At 37.8% G+C, this 16,964-nt stretch overlaps 1 protein-coding gene and 1 pseudogene across 2 annotated transcripts in view; both read right to left on the bottom strand.

Annotated features, from left to right (window-relative positions):
- Positions 1-9,963, bottom strand: part of LOC306857787 (polycystin-1-like) — a 29,204-nt pseudogene extending 19,241 nt beyond the window's left edge. Inside the window, exons 1-10 of the transcript in view lie at positions 9,892-9,963; positions 8,692-8,773; positions 8,360-8,537; positions 8,051-8,234; positions 7,146-7,264; positions 6,144-6,291; positions 5,951-6,048; positions 4,216-4,434; positions 3,053-3,332; positions 29-1,196 (exon numbers count right to left, since the gene is read on the bottom strand). The product of the transcript in view is annotated as a polycystin-1-like (transcript). The remainder of the gene's footprint in view (positions 1-28; positions 1,197-3,052; positions 3,333-4,215; positions 4,435-5,950; positions 6,049-6,143; positions 6,292-7,145; positions 7,265-8,050; positions 8,235-8,359; positions 8,538-8,691; positions 8,774-9,891) is intronic.
- Positions 9,964-11,384: 1,421 nt separating this feature from the next.
- Positions 11,385-16,946, bottom strand: LOC306857356 (large ribosomal subunit protein bL27m-like). Its single transcript, XM_079397265.1, has 4 exons — positions 16,904-16,946; positions 16,426-16,551; positions 16,219-16,292; positions 11,385-11,754 (listed from the first exon to the last, which is right to left on the bottom strand). Exons 1-4 carry the CDS (start codon positions 16,941-16,943, stop codon positions 11,548-11,550), a joined length of 447 nt encoding a protein of 148 aa, XP_079253391.1. The 5' UTR covers positions 16,944-16,946; the 3' UTR covers positions 11,385-11,547.
- Positions 16,947-16,964: the final 18 nt, after the last annotated feature.

Below are 16,964 nucleotides of genomic sequence, written 5' to 3'. Positions count from 1 at the left end.
TGCTCTTTGGTATTCTTTGGTTTGCAGTCCACTCATATGTCAAGCTAGAGCCACATGCCACTGATGCCTTCAAGAGCACAGTCTGATTTGTCAGAAAATATCTTGTACACTGTAGCTCTTGAGATTGAATTCAAACCCTGTGTATTCTCTCTACAACCTCAATGTGTGTTATGGATTCTACTCGACTGACAAGATTTTGTGCTGTGACTTTAATCTGAAACATCCCTGCTTTAGGAAAGACATGCATGAACGTGGACATCCCAGGCTTTGGAGGTGATGAAGCGTTCACCGTCCAATAAAACACAACATTTTCATTAACATCAGTCTGAGCTGTAGTCAGTATCTCTTTTCCAGTCTCCACAAATGGCTGACTGGTATTAACCGTTAAGTATGACAGTGGTGCCTGCACCTCAATCTCTACAGACACAGAATCTGAATTTATCACATTGGATGCGGTGGCTGTTACATGAAATCGTCCAGAAAAACAGAAAACGTGTGATTGATTCTGACCCTCCTTTTTGAAACCATCGCCAAAATCCCACTGAAAAGAAGCTATTTTACTAGGAAGCTCAGCCCAAAAGTAATAGGACTGATTCACAGTCATTGCATCATGGTTTCCCTCATATTTTATGTATAGATTAGATACATGCCTTTGAACTGTAATGGTTGCTTTTGCTGTTCCACTGCTGACTTTGCTATGGACCTGCACAGATATTTCATGCAAACCCTCCTCAAGAAAAACAAAGCAATGGTGTGACAGGTCTTTGACTGGGACTAAATCACTAGAAACATTGTTATACCACCAAAACAGATAATCTGTTACTTTGGGAAGCACAGAAACGTCAAACATATTTCCTCATTCACAGCTACAGCACTCTTGGCTGAATGCAGAGTAACATCTGTTATTTGAGTCTCAACACATATGCTGGTTTCATAATTTGCCGAAGCCACCAGGCTATGAACATTTACACCAACTGTGTAAGTTCTCGAAGTTAGGAAAGTATGAGTGATAGCTGTAGCTCCTTTAATAATAGAAAATGGTGTGCCATCTCCAAAATCCCAGGAAAAAGTCAAAAATGGAACATATCCTTTAACCAAGACCTCAAAACTGGTCTCTGTTTTACTTACAATGCAGTCTGTTGGGATAATTTTACTAATTAGCAAACGATAAACCTCCACACTTACAAACTGGTGTTCTTACAGAATTATAAACAGTACCGAACCATCTCCAAAGTCAAAGGTCCATTTTATAAAAAAAATATTTGCAATTATAATTATTTGTAGTACCTGGAAAAGAATATGTATGATGGAGGGAATCTTGCAGATAGACATATTTGGCACTTTGGTGAAAATAGCTGTCTTCCATCTCTAAAGAAGCAGAAACTGGGTGACTGACAGATGCTGTTTTATCACCAAAATCCCATCTGAAGAGATAAATCATTTCATAATATAGCGTGATGGAGCATTATACATTCAGAATAGGTCAACCTTAATTTCATCAGTTTAACTCAATTATAATTAATGGACATTAACCTGATTTTAGCGCCTATAGAGATGTCAGCTTTTACTCAAATTGTGTAGCAAGTTGATGTGTTTACAGCGTTGGCATCTGGCATGGAAATTACTGCTAGGTCAGCTAATGGGGTCATTACATCAGCTGTGAGCTTCACCTCAATTAACTGAGAACTCACAGGGTTATTTGCCATTACCTAGAGCAGAGAAAACAGTAAAGATTTGAAGAAATTATAAACATGAAATCATTCATAACAAAACCTAAAGCAATGATTCTCAATTGGTGGGTCATGACTTCAAAGTGGTCCACAGGGTTATTGGTGGCTAAATGCAAATAATAAAATGCAGATAATGTATAAATTGTGCATACGTAGTTTAACTAAATAAATAGTTTTTTTAAAGAGGGGAGAAAATGCTTTACATATATTTTGTTGTTGACATCAAAGGTTGTGCATCCAACCAAGTATTTTTACTTGAAATAAAGATACATACGGATTGTGCCACTACCAAAACATTATTTAGTGGGATGAGTCATTGGCTGCAGAGAGCATGAACCCAATGTATTTCAACATTATGGGACCACATAGTCAAACTAATGTTAATAGTTTAGAACTTTTTTTTTTATTATTAGTTTTTCATTTGTTAGTTACTTCAATTTGTAGTGGTAAATTTGTTAGTAAATGTTCAATTTGTTGTTCTGCAAATGCAGTTAATTGTAATATTAATACATTTTAAAGTTTGATTTGAAAAACAAAGAATTTTTTGGTCTTGAAACAAAACCAGCAGAGAACCACTGACCTCTGAAGACCTGGATCACTGTATCATTGCTTTAGGCTCAGTTTCACAAAGGTGTTTAAACTTGTACTTCGAAATATTTCTGTTATATTAACATGTTTACCTTTAGCTTGTATTCTGCTGGCTTCTTAAAAACCACGCTGTATGACTCTCCCGTGTGTGGAACCTGGACCAGGTCATCAATAACCCAAGTATAGTTCACTGATGAGCCTGTGACTACTGAAGCTGTAAACTTACTTTTACTTTACTTTTACTTTTACTTTTGTCATTTAGCAGACGCTTTTGTCCAAAGCGACTTACAAATAAGAAAAAGTAACTAAAACTAAAAGTTACAACTCTATAAATACTATATACCCACATATTTAAGAAAATAAAGAAATTAAATAAAATTGACACATGCATATAACAACATTTCAATAATAAACATATAAATAAAAAAACTAAAATAAAAAGCGATACTTCTATCCCGGTGTCCCTGCCCGGTGGAGTCGCACGGTAGAGTTGATGGTCTTTACACTCTTTACTTTTTACTTTTGTCATTTAGCAGACTGTAGAAAAACAACAACAACAGAGTAAGCACCCTATTTAATGTCTAGTTATGACATTCTAAAAACCTTTTCTTCAAATACCATGTAAATACCATTAGCACATCAAATTTTAAAAGGTTACTGGTGAAATTTTGAGGTAATATTTTCTTTCCCAATGACACAATAAGAAATTGATACCTGTGGTATGTCTACTAGACCTCTGCTGAAGCCCTGAGGCTGGATTCTCAGCCCAGTTACAGGAATATGAGACACAACTCTCACAATCAGACTCTGGGAGTTCAAGCTGTTTGAAGCCATGATGTTTAGTATATGTTCCCCTTGACTAGAAAGCTTCATGTACACATGAGAGAACCACATGTCAAGAGAAGCCCTAACACATCCTCCTTCAATCTCAGCAGGGCAAGAGGATACAAAAGGGACTCCTTTCTTAGACACAGGGCCTGACCAGGACCTTGTTGCGTTTTCTCCTAAAATGATCTGGATGACAATGAGGGTTGGGACATTGACAGCAACATGCATTTGATTGTCTTTGTCAAGTTTTGGATACAAAAATTGTGTGCCCAAATGTGTGAATCTTGCTTCATAGTACTGGCTTAGTACTGCTGCTCCATAGTATAGACAGAGTATGTGCGATTGCGAATCTCGAAAGTTAAAGTGAAACTAAAAACAATCTCAGCATCCACATGTAGGCCTAGCCTACATACACAACCATGGCAACGACAATCGCGGAAACAAGCAAAGATGACACAAAAGCATATTCACGCAAAAGCCAACACTGATAAGTTGTGTGAGACAAAGCAAAATCAACATTACTCACCTATCAAAAAGAAAAAACACAACCTCGGTGTCCAATTCGAGCCCTTCCTGCTTCTTGAGTTTCTCTCCACCGCTCCGAACTATATTTACACGGGTCCTACCTCTTGCCTGATCGTAACCCTTCTTTTTAATGTTTTGTTTCTATGATATTTTCCTCTTTCTTTTATCTGCCATCTCTCTCTATCTATACTCGATCTGGATATGTCCTGACTCCTATGCACTCAAATAGAGCGCTCTCTTCGCGCTATCAGTACAAGACACGCCCCCTTACTGCTGATTGGCTACACGTGTTTTGGGACTCGGTCAGACACTGCGGTCAAACGCGTTTTTCAAAAATGGCTTAGCGCATGTGGCCTGGCCGCCACTACTTAGGCTAATGTACATAGCGGAAACCCTGATTTATCCTCCGTATACTGATGTTGCCTTTGGTAGAGACAATGAGGGGGACGGATCGGGTCACTATGAATCTGGAGAGGTCATGTCCCCCCCGTCCCTAGTGCCATCTGCGCGCCTGAAAGTGTGGTATTGTGTCGTCGTAAATCACCCGGAGGTCACAGATCAGCTCATCTAGCCATTGGTCCTGTCCTGAATAGGCAGACAGACCCCCCTCTAACCACTCAGGCCCATGCAGGGAGAGGAAACTCTGCCGCCAGGACGAGTTGGTGCTGGCATCACAATGTAGAAATTCGCCTGGTCTTCTATTGTGTTGCAATGCCAGAATGTCATCAGGATAGACAGTAATATGTTTGTCTTGTACTATAACCTGCACAAACACAAAAATAAGTGTCTTTGATTTAAGGTCATTGTGAAACTTTCTACTATCATTTAAAATAATAACTGAGAAATTCGCTCTGTTCCAGAAACCTAGTCAGCTGCCTAGAAAAGGAATTTGCATAATCATTTTAACATAATTAAATATGTTTAAAAGTTACAAAATAAATCCATGATTTACAGAAATTTAACTTTGTATATTCAGGATTTTCTGATTAATTAATTGGTTAATTGTCACCCTGGTGTTTTAGGAATCCAATCAAACTGAATGTAATAAGAGGCCTAACAATTATTCCTTAAATTTCTAAATGTTTACACACTTAAAGGGGTCATATGATCTTTTTTTAAACATCATTATTTTGTGTATTTGGTGTAACAGAATATGTTGACATGTTTTATTGTTCAAAAAACACATTTTTCAAATACTGTACATTATTGTAGGTCCTCTATGCCCCGCTTCTCTCAAACGCTTCGTTTTCTACAAAGTCCCTCCTTCCGACAAGTGCAGTCTGCTCTGATTGGCCAACTGGCACAGTGCATTGTGATTGGCCGAACACCACAAGCCGCGTCGGAAATGTAACGCCCCTTTCCATAATCGCGAGTTTCAGCTTTCAAAATTATAGTAAAGACAGTTATTAATGTCCAGTTAGTTTTACCATCAGTTCAAGCCCGAGAGGGCAACAGAGTCACGTGACAGACACAGTGATGATGCTCTTATGTGTTTATGTGTGGGGGCGTGTTTAAACGAGCCGCTTTAGGGGGCGTGGCAGAGTCTTAACTTTGATAAAGAATATCTCTTTGGTTTTGAGACTTCAGTCTTTGCAACTTCAGGAATCTTGTCAATGTACAATCAGCTTGTAACACTCCAAAGAGAAAGGGAAACTTGAAATCGCATCATATGACCCTTTTAAGCTTTTAACATGTCAAAGCCTCAAGCTTTTATTTTGGAGGAATACCAGTAAAAACACCATAAACTTGTGCCCACAATATTTTGGAAATTACTTGACTCTAAACCGAGTTGCTCTGAGATGCTGAAAACACTGGATCATGAGCTGCTCATGTGTAAATGGACACAGTGTTGCTCTTTACTATGCAACTGACCCTTCGCAATGATCTGCCCCCCTTCATTACTCTTGCTATGTCCGACAAGCCATGGTGCTCTCATGCCACACATTCTAACACAGTGAAAAATACATCGCAGAGCAATGAGGAAACTGACAATGTGCCGACAGACAAGACAGAACTGACAGCACATGAAGTGATCGGCTTCTAATATCTTCATTAAAGCAGAAATAAACATGAATGAACATCAGAATGTATTTTATTTCAACCGTGGAAAGATGTCAATAGGCACAAGTTTTAAAGTTCGTTTAAGTCCACCAAAGTTAATCTACTCTCCTGTCTGATTTGTTTGTCAGGCAAAATGGCGGATTCGGCGTTATGATTGGTCTGATCGCCTGTCAATCAAGCTCCCTACAATATTACTGTAATACGTCACAACAAGTCACGTAATTTTCACTGGTGCCTATGTGCAACACAACACCAGTTGTGTTGCACATAGGCACCAGTGAACAGCAGCTGAAAGGGTTCAGGAGAGAACTACAACCTGAGAGAAAAGATGTTTTTTAAGTTGTACTTCTTGAACTGATTATTTGACATCCTGTTAGCAATGTGTTTCTCATTAGTGCTTAATTTACTCACCAGGTGGTACTAGGTGATGACTTGGGCTGCAGTATGGGTGTAAGATTTGCACTCTAGCAAAGGTCAGCTTATTACTTGGCTGCGTCACCAAATCCAAAGACAGGACTCGACCCTCATGACTGAACCAAAGACCTGGGAACAACATAATCTGTGCAGATACACACACATTTAAAAACAGACATGGACAATAAATATTGTTATAAATGATAAAAATAAAAATAAAACAAATGTCCCCACAAGGATAGCAAAACCTGAAATTATGTGGTCCCAACAAGGGGAAATTATTAAAAAATGGTAAATGATGTTTATCTGAAAGTGTAACAATGCAATGTAAGGGGTAGGTTTAGGGTTAGGGGATAAAAAAAAATCATAATTTGGTCAGTATAAAAGTAATAGAAGTCAATGGAAAGTCCCCACAATTCACGTGTGTGTGTGTGTGTGTGTGTGTGTGTGCATGTTTATGTGGTTTATGAGGACACAAATTTGTTTAATGACATGGGTGTGACAGAGGTATTACAATATGAAGGTGGTGTAGGGCAATAGCACACACAGTTTGTTCAGTATAAAAACCATTACGCCTATGGAGAGTCCCCATAAACCACAAAAACCAACATGTGTGTGTGTGTGTGTGTGTTCCCTACATTATGAAGACCAAATGTCTGCACAAGTATAATAATACCAGTAAATTTTGCCATTATGACATTTTTTGTTTTGGACCCCACAAGGAAACAGGCTTATGAATCATATAGAAAAACTCTGAAACTGTTTTGAAACTCTAAAATACAAGTTTTGTGTGAGGGGTAGGTTTAGGTGTAGAGTTAGGGTAAGGGGATAGAAAATACAGTTTGTAATGCAGCTTTGGTTATCATAACAGTTATAAAGTGTACCAATCTTGAACTTTTTAAAAGTAGTATCTTTAACACTCTAATTTTCATAAACCTAACTGTTCTTAAATCTATATAACTGATTCCCTTAAACTGCAGATTCCTTGATAAAAAATACCTCAACCATTTGTGGTCCTGGGTCTGGTGGAGAGGGCAGCAGTTGTATCTGGGACACTGTGTATATGCCTGACATTAGTGGGACACCTGCCACATAGCTCTCCAGCGATGGCAAAGACACTTTAAAGAAAAAGTGAATGATGCTGCTGTCAGCTCTGATAAATGATTTGAAAAACAGCTTATATTTACTGATTGTGAACAGTAAAAAAAAAAAGTAAACAAATGATGTTTTATTAACAAGGTTCGGGAAGAGCGCGTCAGATACTTAGCCTAATTAACACAGGAGGTTCCCACTCAAGTTAATCAATGTTCGGCTACAAATACAGCTGACTTACCTCTGTTCATTCGACGGATAATCAGCATCCCTCCTCCACCCCTTCTCCACTCAAGAAGGTATCACTAGAGTTCTCACCACACTATGGGGGGGTACTCTGGGTTCGGGCCATTCCTGAGCCCGGAGCCCTTCCCCAGGACAGCACGCCAACTACTCATTACCATACACGCCAAATACGCATTAACTTACTCGTGCTAAATATATGTAAGTGTGAACTCGTGAAATGCATGATGTGCTTTGTCACCCTCTAGCTGCTAAAATTAAACGAAAACCAAACTAGAGCATTGTAATGCTAAACGTATTTTACTTCCAGGAATACTAATATTGTATAGTGTAATAAATATTATATATTACATAATGCTGAATTCAGTGATTATAAATAATTAAACTACAAATTGTTTATTTATTTATTTTACCTAAAGAAAATGTTACTGGTGCTTGATTGTGCAAAATGTTTTGTTTGAAGGTGTAGGTGATTATTTGCCCTCCATTTAGTCTCTATGATGATTATCATTTGGATAATGTCATTTTCTTTTCTTGTCAGCGGGGTTAAAACCGTTTTATTGCCTTACCTGATATTTTTTCTCACAGATAATGAAATTTCCTTTATTACATTGTTCATTCATCCACTGTCCAGAGGCCAAAGCCATTGAAGTACACTCCTTCACCTCACTTTCCTCAGTATATAAATCATCGAACGGACCCTGCGCTATTCCATTTCTTAACCAGACCCCAGCTGGATCTTTATTCCATTCTCTGGAATAAAACACACAAAATAAGAACAAACAGCAACAGCCAGAAGTTGCAATGTTCATACATTTCTTTTGGGGAAAAAAGGCAGCCTTGTCTGCAAAACCATATAAAATCTTGTGATCTCTTACAGTTTTAATGAATTTTGTATGAAGGTCTGTACAGTCACACTGTCCTCCATAGCAAGGTTTCCTCTCTCCTCTGTCTGACAGATACCTTTTTCTTCTAGCCATGTTGACTTAAATGTGGGCATCCAGTAACAACGCAAACCATCACGGTCGATTTTTGCCCCCTTTGGGCAATAATATTCTAGTGGAAAGCATGAAATATTCCAAAAAACAGTGTTCATATTAGCTGCGTCCACAAAATAGTGAACACAAGTCACGTAATGCAATGCTCAATGATTGAAAATAATTAGCAAGAAAAATATCCATTACTGAGCAAGGCAGATAAAACATCTCACCACTGAAGCAGCTTGTAAAAACACAGAGAATCCAAATGAGATGAAAAAAAAAGAGTATTTGAGCGTTCTGGCAACAGTGGTACTGTTTGATTTCAGAATATAATATATATTTTGTGCAAATTCTGGCTAACTTTTTTTTTCCTTCCAGGCCATCATTCTCTACTCCAATTAAAATGTACAGAAAATAAGAGCGAGGAAATTCAGAAAAGGGGAAAAAGCAAGCTCTTCTCGGAAGACGCACCAGCCGCTGCTAAGCAACAGAGTAGATTAGAGTAGAGAGTAGGGGTTGACAGTCATTCTTTTCAAAGCAAAGCAGACAGATGTAACAAGGCTTCTTTGGCTGAATACTGGGTCATAGCTTTCAGGGGTGAACAATGGAACAGCATCTAATAGTTTTCAGCAAAATGGCCAATGAGAATCAGATTGGATTCCAGTGACCTTTCTCCAAACCTTACCAGATCTAAATTTTACTTTGAGAATCGCAAACTGTATGATTCTTAGTCATGTAATTTCAAACCTGTTTGACTTTCTTTATGCGGAATACAAAAGAACATGCTTTTGAAAATTTTATAGGGGCCAAACGACATCATTCCATTGACTTTTATTATGCGGAGAAAACCCCCCCCCACATTTGTATGGAGAAAGACAGGGTAAAATAAAAAGAAGTCATAATTTTTTGAGTTAACTATCCCTTTAACTATAATATTCTAACACATTTGCTGTATTATCTTATATTTGATAAAAAATACCAGAGGGCTTTGTGTCTATAAATCAAATTCCATGGTGATGAAGCCAAATTAAACTGTATTGTCCTGATGAGCATTTCAATAAAAAGGATTATTGTTGTGCAAATATGACATTAACACCTTCAAACTGTTTACATGCAAGTAAAACTGAACCATTGTTTCCTTCTTACAAATTCTGCATCAGTGTGTCATTAGATACATTTAGTTTATGTTTATTTGTAAATTGAATTTTAAAATTATTCATGATGTATTTGATTATACTGTATATACTACATTTTGCTCCGACACACCATTTGCATCTAGCTTCTCCTGAAATATAATGTGGCAGGCTGTTGTTCGGGGCTGAATAACAATTATCTGCCAGATAGATTATTACACTGAGCATTGCTCAGAATCACTGATTACTTTCTAAATCAATTCCCCATCCTTTTTCATTAGCATTGAATCTCATCACCTCTTTTTCTTCAATGTACATAAAAGAGTTTCCAAACAATGATGGTTCCTTGAACATTCTGTACATCTGCATCGTAAAAAGCATTTTGAACTTGAAGCTTATGAAGTGGCAACTGCTCGAGTGGTTGTCCTTGGAAAGTGTCAGTACACTCCATATTTAATCCTCGCATATTGAAGGTGAAAGAGTGCAACAACTCATTTGGCACCGTTTCCAACCCAGTACTGGTACAATCCTTCTTTTTTCTCCTTGGCTTCCTCCAATCTGAGGATACTCTCAGGCTTCACTTCCCCTAATCCTACTAATACACATGAACAACACCCTGAGCCCAAAGGGAAATGCTACAAAGATAGTCCTTGTCTGTTTTATGGAGGAGAGAGACAGTCTAAATCCTTAAACGCTAAAGCTGAGCTGAATTTTAGGAAACATGAATGGATGGAGTCAATGAAGGAGATTAAAACACCTCAGCAACAGGACAATGTTTGCACTGTTTAATGCTCCGTGCACAGCAGATCTTAAAAGCTGCAAGTGCTTGTAACTTTATATTGATTTGCTGAAAGACTGAGCTGTCTTCTTTGTCTTTAAAACCAACTTGAATGCAAAATGGACTCTGTTTATTTGAACAATCCTGGTCTTAATGTGAACAATTAATCATTGCACAGACAAATACAATCTTTATTGTCTCGGTTTTATTAAGATGTTATAGCCTTTATTTCCATTTCCTATTACTTTTTCAAGTCTTCCCTTCCAACCATCTCCTCCTGTATATATTTAACAATGAATTTTCATGATTCAATTTGTGATGACTAAAATAAAGTCCTTTCCTACATGTTTCTCATTTCATTTCTCAATATCTTGCTTCCCTCAGAAATATATAAGATTATGAAAGTAAAATGGAATACAAACATCATTTAACATGGTTTCCTGCAGCTTTCCACAAATGATGAATTGTGACCCTGGACCACAAAACCAGTCTTAAGTGTAAATTTTTTGAAATTGAGATTGATACATAATCTGAAATCTGAATAATAAATGTTAAATAAGCTTTCCATTGATGTATGGTTTGTTAGGATCGGACAATATTTGGTTGAGATACAACTATTTGAAAATCTGGAATCTGAGGGTGCAAAAAAACTTAGCCTTTAAAGTTGTCCAAACAAAGTTCTTGGCAATGCATAGTACTAATCAAAAAGGAAGTTTTGATATATTTACAGTAAGAAATTTACAAAATATCTTCATAGAACATTATCTTTACTTAATATCCTAATGATTTTTGGCATAAAAGAAAAATCTATAATTTTGACCCACACTATGTATTTTTGGCTATTGCTACAAATATACCCCAGAGACTTAAGACTGGTTTTGTGGTCCAGGGTCACAATTTATTAAAGAAGACTTATCATAGAAAAAAGAACACATTTCTAGATTGCAAAATAAATAAATTAGTTTTTAATGATGTAGTGTATATTAAAGAATTGAACAAAGTCACACAGTGTTAGGTAAACATGTTTATTAGAATATCATGACTGTACAAATAAAAATAAATTTAATATTTTACTGCTGAATTTTTTGACATTTGAAAGGAGACCATCAAAATATTCCAGGGTGAGTTACCAGTCCAAAGAATCCAGATCAAACTGAAGTTGAAGAAAGTCTTTTTCATACCATGTCCACTAGTTTAAATGTATTCTCCTGTTTTATAGGAATGACACTGATAAAGGTCTTGTACAGAACAGCACCCTTGGGAAGTTTTGGGATCACATCCCTGGCTTCAGCACTTCGTGGCAGAGGAACATACACCTCCTTGGTGAATCTGACAATTCCATCCTCTAGGGCATAAAGTGTTTTGTTGGTTCCAATACCGACCTGTGAAGACAGACAATGAGAGATTGATTTCCAATAAGGGGAATGTTGTCCGTTTACAGTTTTTAATAATTGTATGGAAATAAAATGTTAGGATTTTATAAAAAAAACAAACAAAAAAAAAACAATACAATTAATGCAATAAAATTAAGATTTCTGTTACTTATATATATATATATATATATATACAGACACACACACATACACACAAGTGTGACCACGTCAAATTTTTTACTTGCACATTTTCAAAAAATGGTCGCAAATTGCAGCAACTCAATGCATTTAGGCATCTAAATGTGGTTAAGATGACTTGCTGTAGTTCAATCCGAGCATCAGAATGGGGTAGAAAGGGGATTTAAGTGACCTTTGAACGTGGAATGGTTGTTGGTGCCAGATGGGCTGGTCTGAGTATTTCAAAAACTGCTGATCTACTGGAATTTTCACACACAACCATCTCTAGGGTTTACAGAGAATGGTCCAAAAAAGAGAAAATATCCAGTGAGCGGCAGTTGTGTGGACGAAAATGCCTTGTTGATGTCTGAGGTTAGAGATGATAGAAAGGCAACAGTAAATCAAATAACCACTCAATACAACCAAGGTATGCAGAATACCAACTCTGAACGCACAACACGTCGAACCCTGAAGCAGATGGGCTACAGCAGCAGAAGACCACACCGGGTGCCGCTCTTGTCAGCTAAGCACAAGAAACAGAGGCTACAGTTCGTACAGGCTCACCAAAATTGGACAATAGAAGATTGGAAAAAATGTTGCCTGGTCTGATGTGTCTCGATTTCTGCTGCGACATTCAGATGGTAGGGTCAGAATTTGGTGTAAAGAACATGAAAGCATGGATCCATCCTGCCTTGTCTCAACGGTTCAGGCTGGAGGTGGTGGTTCAATGGTGTGGGGGATATTTTCTTGGCACACTTTGGGCCCCTTAGTATCAATTGAGCATCGTTTAAACGCCACAGCCTACTGGAGTATTGTTGCTGACCATCCCTTTATGACTACAGCGTGCCCATCTTCTGAAAGCTCAAATCATCTCAGACTGGTTTCTTGAACATGACAATGAGTTCACTTTACTCAAATGGCCTCCACAGTCACCAGATCTCAATCCAATAGAGCACCTTTGGGATGTGGTGGAACTGGAGATTCGCATCATGGACGTGCAGCCGACAAATTTGCAGCAACTGCGTGATGCTATCATGTCAATATGGACCAAAATCTCTGAGGAATGTTTCCAACACCTTGTTGAATCTATGCCACGAAGAATTAAGGCAGTTCTGAAGGCAAAAGGGGTCCAACCCAGTACTAGCAAGGTGTACCTAATAAAGTGGCCAGTGAGTGAGTGTGTGTGTGTGTGTGTATATATATATATATATATATACAATTATTCCATTGCACAAGTAACAAGTACCCTTATCTGGGACAGTTGAAATTTAGCTCAAGAGTATTCATTTTTCTTGTAGACGTTACCACACTCTGAGTGAAGTTAACCTGTGGCAAATTTAATTGAATGGGTATGATTTGGAAAGGCACACGTCTTAATAAAAGTTCTTATAGCTGAAAACGCATATTAGAGCAAAGACCAAGCACTGCAGTAAAAAAATAAAACTTCTTGTAGAGCTCAGAGACAGGATTGCATCAAACCACACATCTGGGAAAGAGTTCAGAAAAACTTCTGGTGCACTGAAGGTTCACAAAAGCAGGTATCCTCCATTTTCCATAATGGAAGACGTCTGGAACAACCAGGACTCTTCCTAGAGCTGGCCTCCTGGTCAAAATGAGCAATTGGTGGAGAAGAGCTTTGGTTAGAGTGGTGACCAAGAAGCTGATGGTCACTCTTGTTGAGCTCCATCATCATATGTGGAGATGGGAGAAATCTACAGAAGGACAAACATCACTGCAACACTCCACCGATCTGGGCTTTATGCTGGTGTGGCCAGACTCTCCTCAGTGAAGACACACTTGTAATTTGAAAAAAAAAAAGCACCTAGGACAGTGACCCTAAAAAGGACACCCTTAGACAGTGAGAAACAATATTATCTAGTCTGATTAACCTCAATTCTAAGCATCATGTTTGAAGGAAACCAGGCACTGCTTATCACCTGTAGAGTACCATCCCAAAAGTAAAGTGTGCTGGTAGCAGCCTCATGCTGTGGGGCTGTTTTTTAGCGGCATGGACTGAAGGACTCGTTAGAGCAGAAGAGAAGCTCAATGCGCCAAAATATTGATATAGCCTTAATGAAAACCCAGTTCAGATCATTCAGAACCTCAGACTGGGCAGAAGGTTTACCTTCCAACAGGACAGTGACCCTAAGCACACAGCAAGAGTGGCTTATACACAACGCTGTGAATGTCTTTGAGTGGCCCAGCCACAGCCTGGACTTGAACTCAATCAAATATTTCTGGAGAAACCTGAGAATGTGCATCTGCCCCCATCCAATCTGAAAGAGCTTGAGAGGTGAAGAGGTGAGAAGAATGGAAGATAATTGCCAAATGCTGATGTGCAAAGATTGTCACATCATACCCCAAAATACTTGAGGCTGTAAAGGTACTTCAGCTAAGAGTTAAGGGTTTGAATACTTATGCAATGTACTTATTTCATAAAAAAAAAAACGTTTACAACGTTGTGACAGTTCTGTTTTTGCTTTGTCAATGTGGGGTATGGAGTGTAGATTGATGTGAAAAAAGTAATTTAAAGGAGTTTAACATAAGGCTGCAACATAAAACAAAAAATGAAGGGGGTTTGAATACTTCCGCAAGGCACTGTGTATATATAACGCCATTCAAAGTTTGGTATCAGTATGATTTTTAATGTTTTTAATGGAGCCTCTAATGCTCACCAAGGCTGTATTTATTTGATCACAAAAAAAAAAAAACCCAGTAAGATTTCTGAAATTGGTTTCCTATTTCAGTGGTCTCCAACCCTGCTCCTGGAGAGCTACCATCCTGCAGATTTCAGCTCCAACCCCAATCAAACACACCTGAACCAGCTAATCAAGGGCTGTTTCTCAATTCTTCAGCGTTCTTCAGCGATCTTGCGTCCTTGTGTTCTCGTCCTGCGTCATCATTAACCGTCGAAGTTCAGTTCCAATTCTCAAGAACGCAAGTACAGAGGATGCATGAAAGTGCCCGGATATGTTCTTGAAACTGAGGATGCATCGAGTGCAGACTTGAGAGAATCGAGCCGTTAGAAATCCCAGAAAACGCTGTGGGCGGCCGGTGTATGGAAGCCTGTAAGCTTTAGACTCGCTCTCACAAATACTTAACGGCTCTTCAAGTTGAAAGTAAACATTTATCGTTTTGTTTTGGTTAATTTTAATAAAGTTATAAGACCCGGAGAAAGTCTGCATTTTTATTGGCATATTAAAATTAATCTTAACAGTAAAACATATAACGCTGTAAAATAAAACACAATACAATTATATGAAAGTAATATCTATAATAGTATGAAATGTTTTAATAAGTTATGACATTTTGTAATATTTATTGTTCATTGGCCGTTTCTTATGCTGAGACTATGCGGTCAGTTAAGCAAGAACGCAGTACATCTCAATTCTCATAAGTGTGCGTTCTGTGTTCTCGCGTCCTTCCGAGTTCGTTCTTCCAAGGAAGCTTGGCAAGACCGGTCTCCACGAGAACGCAAGTCCGTTCTTGGAATTGAGAAACAGCCAAGGTGTTAAGGGCTACTTGATAATTACAGACAGGTGTGTTGCAGCAGGGTTGGAACTGAAGTTTGCAGGACAGTAGCTCTCCAGGAGCAGGGTTGGAGATCCCTGTCCTATTTTAATATACTTTAAAATAGAATTTATTTCTGTGACGTAGCGCTGAATTTTCAGTGTCACATGATCCTTCAGAAATCATTCTAATATGTTGATTTATTATCAGTGTTGAAACTGTTTTTGGAACCTGAGATACTTTTTTCTTTAATTCTTTGATGAATAAAAAGTTAAAAAGAAGAGCATTGATTCAAAATGGAAAACTTTTCTAACAATATTAATAAAATAAGTCTTTACAGTCACTTTTGATCAATTTAACATCCTTGCTGAATAAAAGTATTTATTAAAATAAATAAATAAATAAATAAATTGACTCAACCCAAACTTTTGAATAGTAGTGTATATTGTAACACAAAAGTTCTATTTTGATTCAACACTCACTTTTTTACTTTTTATTTATCAAGGAATCCTGAAAAAAAGTATCATAGGTCCCAAAAAATATTAAGCAGCACAACTGTTTCCAACATTGATTCTAAATCATTAGAATGATTTCTGAAAGTTCATGTGACACTGAAGACTAGAGTAATGATGCTGAAAATTCAGCTTTGCTTCACAGGAATAAATTACACTTTAAAGTATATTAAAACATAAAACTGTTATTTTTAATTGCAATAATATAAAACAAAATAATAAAATACAGTTTTATCTGTACTCATAAGAAAATATTTGATTCCAAACATCTCACATGAGCTCCAGGCTGCCAGCGCATTAGACCCTTGCGTTGTGTAGCAAGGATGTTTCCCGCATGCACAAAGTTCCCTTAAAAGTAGGAAAAACAAAACATGTGTTATAATGCAAGTTCATGGTGGATAATAAAGACTAGTCACAGTAACAGCACACAAAATCTCTACATGTGCCTCCTATGAGATCAACGTAAATAGTAAAAAAGTACCATCTTGTTTCTTGTAACCATATCTACGGCCAGCACTCTTTCCTCCTAGGTTTTTGCTGCTTCCTCCTGATTTCTTTGAAGCAAATCTCGTCAGTACAACTGTTGGTGTTTGACTGAACAGAAGACCTGCAAAGACCAGAAGAACACAGCAATCAATGCCTGCAACATAACAGATGAATCTGAAACGGTCATTCACATCAGTTTAATAGAAGTATTAAATTCAGCATGTTCCTAAACGATCTACATTACATTTACAAAATGTAAGCCAAATCAGTTCGCTTATCACAGTTTAAATGCTGTCAACATTTAACACATGCTCACTGTGCTGTTAGGGAACGGTGGCTCAGCACGCTACTACCATCATCTCACAGTCATTACAAAACACTGAAAGGGTTCAATTATTCCATATAATTCTTGTCTTACTTGCACTGTTCATAATACAATCCGAAAAAGTGATAAAAATGGCCAATCTACTTACAGACTCTGGATTGCAGCATCAAGGACACGAGCGCCGCCATCTTGAATGACGTGAGTGTGAC

Source organism: Barbus barbus, assembly GCF_936440315.1.
Source record: "Barbus barbus genome assembly, chromosome: 38".
Lineage (NCBI taxonomy): Eukaryota > Metazoa > Chordata > Actinopteri > Cypriniformes > Cyprinidae > Barbus > Barbus barbus.
The sequence above is the reverse complement of the archived record's forward strand: the minus strand, read 5'-3'. Positions and strand labels throughout refer to the sequence as shown.